The 7,916-nt window shown below is 42.5% G+C and overlaps 1 protein-coding gene across 1 annotated transcript; it reads right to left on the bottom strand.

Moving 5' to 3' along the window:
* Positions 1-2,855: 2,855 nt before the first annotated feature.
* ID3 (inhibitor of DNA binding 3, HLH protein) lies at positions 2,856-5,088 on the bottom strand. The gene is made up of 3 exons (XM_030217999.1): positions 4,566-5,088; positions 4,292-4,368; positions 2,856-3,661 (listed from the first exon to the last, which is right to left on the bottom strand). The coding sequence occupies exons 1-2, from the start codon at positions 4,884-4,886 to the stop codon at positions 4,315-4,317; spliced, it is 375 nt and encodes a 124-aa protein (XP_030073859.1). The 5' UTR covers positions 4,887-5,088; the 3' UTR covers positions 2,856-3,661; positions 4,292-4,314.
* Between the last annotated feature and the right edge of the window lie 2,828 nt (positions 5,089-7,916).

The raw sequence follows: 7,916 nt of genomic DNA, 5'->3' as shown, positions 1-7,916 counted from the left end.
ATATTCCTGGTAGCTCCTGTTGTAACAGGATTGTTTTCTGCTTCCGGGGAGAAAGGAGTTAAGGATAGTTTTTGAGTGACTTACCCGGCATCACATAAGCAGCCAGCTCTAAGAACTGAGGAAATCCTTCTGAGGAATCCAACCAGTGTGCAAAAGGCCGTTTCTCACGTAAATGCACTAGAATTGGCATTCTGCCCCGGTGAGTTTAGAAACTGCTATCAGGATGGGTTTGAACTGCATAACGAATAATTTGCAACCATTTCACGTAAGGAAGTTGAAAGAGTGTTGCAGTGTTGTTATATACATCCTAGATTGAATAGAACATCCATTTATCACGTTTTATTATCCTTCTAGCTGTCCCAGACATCTGGGCTTTGCACCTCCCTGAACCCTAGTTCTATTTTATCTAGAGCCATAGCGAATATTCATATTTGATTCAGACAAAAGAATTCCCACTTCAGGCACAGGCAGCTCCTTGTGACTCTGGGCAAGTCACTTAACCCTCCATTACCCCATGTAAGCCGCATTGAGCCTGCCATGAGTAGGAAAGCGCGGGGTACAAATGTAACAAAAATAAAATAGATACTATTGGAGATGCTACATGGAATGTTGCTACTATTGGAGATTCTACATGGAATGTTGCTATTCCACTAGCAACATTCCATGTAGGCTGTGCAGGCTTCTGTTTCTGTGAGTCTGACGTCCTGCACGTACGTGCAGGACGTCAGACTCACAGAAGCAGAAGCCTGCGCGGCCACATTGGTGATCTGCAAGGGCCGACTTCTACATGGAATGTTGCTAGTGGAATAGCAACATTCCATGTAGAATCTCCAATAGTAGCAACATTCCCTGTAGAATTTCCAATAGGAGCAACAGTGGAGGAGTGGCCTAGTGGTTAGGGTGGTGGACTTTGGTCTTGAGGAACTGAGTTTGATTCCCACTTCAGGCACAAGCAGCTCCTTGTGACTCTGGGCAAGTCACTTAACCCTCCATTGCCCCATGTAAGCTGCATTGAGCCTGCCATGAGTAGGAAAGCGCGGGGTACAAATGTAACAAAAATAAAATAGATACTATTGGAGATTCTACATGGAATGTTGATATTCCACTAGCAACATTGCATGTAGAAGCCTGCGCGGCCACATTGGTGATCTGCAAGGGCCGACTTCTACATGGAATGTTGCTAGTGGAATAGCAACATTCCATGTAGAATCTCCAATAGTAGCAACAGTGGAGGAGTGGCCTAGTGGTTAAGGTGGTGGACTTTGGTCCTGGGGAACTGAGTTCAATTCCCGGCACAGGCAGCTCCTTGTGACTCTGGGCAAGTCACTTAACCCTCCATTGCCCCATGTAAGCCACATTGAGCCTGCCATGAGTGGGAAAACGCGGGGTACAAATGTAACAAAATATATATATGAATAATCCAGGGCTGTACTTGATCAATGATAGCGGTCCTTATGCTAAAAGCTCAATGCCCATTATTCATATTCAGCACATACTAAAATAAGCTATTCCATACAGCTCTAATTTCAACCCTCCTTTTATTTGGAATAGCTATAACAGTAATACACGAGCCAAACTTGACTGAAGGGTCGAAGTACACTGGTAGCTGGCTAAAAATCAAACTGCAGTAGTGGAAGAGATATAAATTTAGAAAGCATTTCTTTTTAGATTTTTTTTTTTTTTTTTCTCCTTCCTGCGACAGCACCGACACTACGAATGTGTAAAACCCCAACATTTATGATAAAAGCCACATCCCTTGAATCATCCCCCCAACCTGCCCTGTTCATTTCCTTTCATCATAATCCTGTCGCACTGTTCAAACTGCAGAATGGCACTAGAATTATCAACTTGAGTAGGTTAAAAAAAAGCTACTGCAAGTTTACTATTCGTCCAAAACCCCTCCAGGGAAAAGGTAAGCCACAAGTGGAAAAGTAAAGAACAATTTATCCATTTTTAGGGTTGCAGCGCTCTGAATGCTCCCTTGCAGAAGTTCCATACTGGTGCATTGGGCTTTGGAGTAAAAGTCAGCCAACCAGGTGTAAAAGAGACTAACTTACTCCTTTGATTAAAGCTGATCTGGAGACACATTCATGTTGTTATCTTGATGACTGCCCCCCCCCGATTATTCCAAAAATTGAGTTCTTGCGCAGAGATCACAGGTCCTGCTTTGAGGATCATTAATGCATTTCTACAGCGCTGTACACAGATACAGGTACTTTTCCTGTCCCTAGAGGGTTCAGGATCTTAATTTTATCATCTTTAAGTAAAGAAAATGCAAAGAAGGCTGCTCCAGGCTCAGTAGGATATGACAATTTTTAACATGTACAAGCACAAAGGCGTTCCTTATAGCTTAGTAATTAGTTTCTATGTTGCATTTAACATTCCTTACTGTCTGTGAGAAGCTGCCTCTTCTAGGGAATGGTAGTCCTGCAGTTGGACGCAGCCCTCTTCCCTTGACCTGTTTTATGCACCATGGCATTACCCCTGCCTCTGGCACAAAAGAGAAACTCCATACACCACCACGGTCCAAGCGAGTCCCCCATCAATTTGCTTACCATTATTTGAAAACCTTGCACCAATCCCCAAAATGGGGCCTTGTCACATTGTCATTAGATATAAGACCAAAAATGTTATATTGTAAAGAAATTATGTTCTCTGTTTAGGTGGCTCACCCTGCCCCCCCCCCCCATTTTACAATAAAATAAGTTATAACTATTTCTAGTCTGACAAGAGCACTGCCCCCCCCCCCCCAGGATTGAGATACAGGTTGGGTTTGGCCAGTTCAATAAAACTGACCTTATCCCATTGAAAAAGGCAGTAAAGAATCACTTCCAACATCATATACAAAGGCCAAGTGGAAGAAAAGTGGAGATGGCTTCCTTTATTATATATAAACTTGAACTTTTATAAAAAGTTTCAGTAAGAAGTACAATGCATGTTTGCAGAAATTCACCCCTGCAATAAAGGTACAAAAATGTTACTCTAGTATAGAGATTGCAATAAAACGAGGCCCAACGCCCCACACTGGATTTTTGTCTACTTTTTAATTCTTGAAGTTAGATCTCTCCAAGCTTATTACATTGTGATACAAAATATACAGATCTGCACTCTTAACGTCAAGAAAAAAAAAGCATGATCTCTCCCATTTCGCCCAGAAGCGTCAGGGAAAAGATGTAGGATAGAAAAACAAAAACTTAAAAAAAAAATTGTGGAGTAACAGTGCAGTTAAAAAAATATATATATATAAATTTTGGTGACGGAAAGCAAGACGAGTCCATTGTATTTCTCGTGCATAATAGTCCTTAAAAACGTCAAAAACATAGTCCAAGCTCAACTTAACAAGAGGTGGGCTGAAGCTTATCCGCCTTGCAGTTCAGTAAGTACGTATTAAAAAAAAAAAAAAAAAAGTTAAAAAGCTTAACCCCCTGAAACAGTTTTTTTAAGTCTGTTAGCCTTCCTTCCATGCCGCTTGACACCGATCAGCAAAATGTAACCATGGTTAATCCAGGAGATTCATAATTAAGATGCTGTCATGTCTACCCCCTGATTCACTTAATGGGGGGAGGGGGGGGGCTAACTGAAGTGTGAGCTGGCCAAAATCCTCGCTCGTCCTTTTCACCCCTTTGGAACAAGCCAAGCGTTTGTGATCCCACACCTGCATCTAGAGAGAAAGAGAAAAAAAAAATCCACGTCAGTTTTCCCAGATCAGAGGTAAAGCCTGCAGACAGCCTGGCGCCAGAGAGGAAACTTCGCGTTATTTGCAGCTGATAAGGAAATCGAGAGCTTGACGCTCAGGCACAGCTTTAGCTAATTGGCAGTAGGGAGGAGAAAAAAAAAAAACACACACACAGTCCCAACTCTTTACAGATGGATCTAAAATTACAGATTAGGGAGGAGAAACAAATGTTTAGTGGCGCCTTCCTGACGGAAAACATTAAGGGCGGGGGGGAGGGAGGGGGCAACCCTTGAATCCACTCCATTTTTTTTTTTTTAAATAAGGAGCGAGACTAGAGAGAAAAAAAAAAAAAAATAAGAGGGCTGTTTAACCAGCTGCAGAGACTTAGCTACGCCAGACTATAAAAAGCATTTGGAACAATCATGATCCCATTTCAGGAGGAGGAAATAAGAACGCTTTTGTATCACAGGCTCTTAAAAGACATTATCACCGAACCTAGGTCAGCGTGTCCTGGACCCATCACAGGATAACAGCGATCATGCTCCAAGAGTTAAAATACCCTCAGAGTATATACTAGTAAAATGTTAGGCCAGGAAAGTAGGAGTGAGGTCTTACCTTGCTGGGTAAAGTGATCTCCGCTAATGGCACAAAGTTCTTTCATCAGAGGACAGCTCTGAAGCGAAGTCACTTGTCTGTCAAAACAAAATAAAAAGCGTCATTAACATTTCAGCACAAACGTTATTGTTTAAATTCTTACATCTACCCCTTTTTGCAGACTAAAGTCATTCAGATCAGCAGATGCAGAAAAAAAAAGAACGCCAGAGTATATTATCCCACGCCCCATTTATTTACAATATATAAAGAACGGACCGCGAGATATCGCGATTACCTTGAGGGCCAGCAGCGCCGCCTCCGATGCCGAACTCTGCTCCTTGGGCTGCTCGTCCAGCACGATCTGCAAGTCGAAGATGTAGTCGATGACATGCTGCAAGATTTCCACCTGGCTGAGTTTGCTGCCCTGGGGGATGCCCGGCACCAGCTCCTTCAGCTTGGAGTAGCAGCCGTTCATGTCGTACAGCAAGCTCATGGGTTCTTCCAAGGCTGGGCTCTTGTTGCTGCTGCCGCGGGCTATGGCCAGACTCTGATCGGAGAGGCAACACACCGCCTCGTAGCAACTCCTCACGGATCTGACTGGGCTGATGGCTTTCATGGCTCCCAACAACGAACGGCGAGAATTCACTGAGGATGGCAAACGTTTGCAACAAAGTGATCGTCAAAACGCCAAATGAATAATAGTAAAAGTAGCAAACGTTTCTTTTTAAGCCGTATAAGAAAGCTTAACACAAACGCTCCTGCACGCCCACTTCTAAAGGACAGCTGTAGAGATTCTATTTGCAAGGCTTCACGCGCTTCCTTTGCATTTATAGGAGCACATCTGTCTCGCCACGCCTCCTTTCATGCAAATAGTTCAACGCTAGGGGAGAGGAAAAAAAAGGTAAAAGTCCTCCCTTTTCTCTCTCTCCCTCACTGACTGTGCGCTGACATGGGGAAATGCTGGATGGATGGGGCATTTACAAGCTAATTAAATGGTTAAAAAAACGTAGCTCTTCATTGGCTTGTTCTGACACCGAATAGCAGCGCAGATGAAAGGAATGAGGAAGCGCAGACTGCGCAGGGGGCGGGGCGAAGCAGTAAGTTCACTTTTCCCTTTATTTCATTATATAAATGCCTTGCGTCTCCTTTCTCTACCCATAAGTTTAAAAAACCCAACAAATCCCCCCCCCCCACGCACACCTACCCGATCTGTGCAGTCATAAATCCCTAGACAAGCAAGTAAAGAAATCTAAGGAAAAAAAAAAAGATGGGGGGGGGGGGGGGGGAAGTTTTTACAGGCGAGATCTTGTAAAGAATTAGTGCCGCCTTGTACCTCAATTTGCTACTCACATGACCTCCAGACTTTGTGGCGTCAGGAATAATCTGGTGACCAGAAAGGGAAAAATAAAATTAATTACACCAGGCTGCTGAGGTTACAATGGAGAAAACAGATATGGGTCGGTTACTGTGCCTGTTGAAGCGTTTTAAGAAAGACAGAGCGAACATTTTTTTTGCTGTGATTTTTAATCGTGATTGAACACTTTCCTACTGGGCGAAGCATAAAGCTCGGATTGTGCTCCTATAAATATATTCAATAACTCTTAGAAGAGACCTATTGGGAAACTCTCTCGATTATTTCTCTATAGACTAGCAAATTGCGAGATTGAAAGAATATAACCTTCCTCAGACGATGACAGCGATTAATTGTTGTTACTATTGTTATTCTTTTCGTACATTGAATTTATTAATTTCATAACGTGTTAACGGTGCTTTGGATGGGGAGGGTAAAGATACTGTAAATGTTGTCTCAGTCACAAGACAAAATGACTCCAGATCACTAGAGATGCAAGATTGCTTAACCTCCCCCCCCCCCCCCACCAATTTTGGTTTAATTACAACATTTGTGAGGGGTTTTTGTTCCTTTCGACGTTTATGTTATGTTTTCTAAATGTTTTTTTTCACAAGGCCTTTCTGATTAGAATGCGAAAATTGTATTTAATATTAACAATTAAAAAACCAAACATAGAGCTAGTAGTATACCATTTTAAACCCATATATTTGAGCCATCTGAAGGATCAAGTAGAAAATCACTCCAAACAGCTTGCACAGTGCATACAAAGCAGAAAATAATGGCCTACAAAACACATTTGGTTTATCAACACGAAAAAAAAAAACACTGATCCTGTTTTTTTTGTTTTTACATTAACTTGCGCAATTAATAAGTGTCTTGTCTCGATTTCTGCCTTTTTTTTCCCAAGTATTACATCGACAAGGGTAGCTTTTCATTCTGTTTTATACACTTGGGCAATTGTTCTGTAACATATATCTGAAATATTTTCGAACTGTAAAGACTTGTCCTTGGCTGGTTTTGCAGGCAGCATGACATTATGTTATCTCTTAAAGTGCTGCTTTTCCCCCTTCTTTTGCTGCTCTTTAGCAGCTTTTTTTTTTTCACTCGATTCTTTATTTCGTATGAAAGGATGTCATTAAAGGCTTTTGTTTGCACTGTTTTGTTTAAGAAACTTTTCTCACAATCCTATTTTTTGTTGAGGAATCTGCTCCCTTTCCCAGCTGTGCAACGCCATCCCTCCAGCTGTGTTGATCTAACTCACAGCTCCAGACAGCCTGGCGCCAGCTCTGCTACGTCATGCATTCACAAGGGGACGCGTGTCCATGGCAACCTCCCTGCTGCCACAGCTACGGCGCAGGAACCCGATTTCGGCCAATAGGAAGCCGGCGGGGCGGGACAGGCGTGTGCATATGGGCGTGTCCTCGCCGGGGAAGGACAGACGTGCTGGGTCCTTGCGAGCTGCAGATGCTGAGAAAGGGATTATTGGTTTTGCACGAGTGGATTTCCTTTTTCAGTATAATGTGGTAGTGCTATAAAAATGTATTCGACTTTTTCTGGGCGGCTTCTTCACATAAACTGAATTAGCACATGCTAGTCCTGGGTCCAGCGTTTGTTTATTGCACGAGATCACGCTGTAAAATACTTTAATGGGATTAAAAGCTACGAATGCCTGACAGGAGTGACGGGTTCTGTTCTAGGCTGGTCATAGGTCCAGGCAGCTGGGGTTCTTAAGGACTATGATTTGTTTATAATTGGAAAAATGAGGTGTGTTCTTTATGGGTGGTCCATATAAGTCAATCACTGAGTCCTATATGGGAGTCTTTTTTGCTTACATTGTACATTCATGTGTTTGAAGAATCAGCCCACCTATAAATAAAAGTCAACAAACAAGTTGCAGCTTACATTTTATTGGACTAAACCAACCCCAGTTGTAATTTGCTTTTTGATAGTCAGACTCTGGACATCCTCACAATTCACTGATAGATGATCCTCAATTATTAATTACACATTTACCTGTAATGCAATCAAACGCTATCCTCTGCACCAGGGCCCAGATGCTCAAAATCTAATGCAAGAGGTAGGAGCGATTAGCGTTGGAACTTTGAGCATGTTAATGTACGCAGCATGTCCAAAATTCTCCAGTGCATGCTAATCTGCACAGTGAAGATCAGCATAATTTGTATTTAAATACATTGAAATGGGGATTCAAATCAGGTGATTTTGTATCCACTCCAATGCTCAGAAGACAGCGTAGAAACTAACGCTGGCCTTAACGCTGAGAACTCACCGTCAGGT

This window comes from Microcaecilia unicolor, chromosome 11, assembly GCF_901765095.1.
Source record: "Microcaecilia unicolor chromosome 11, aMicUni1.1, whole genome shotgun sequence".
Taxonomy (NCBI): domain Eukaryota; kingdom Metazoa; phylum Chordata; class Amphibia; order Gymnophiona; family Siphonopidae; genus Microcaecilia; species Microcaecilia unicolor.
The sequence above is the reverse complement of the archived record's forward strand: the minus strand, read 5'-3'. Positions and strand labels throughout refer to the sequence as shown.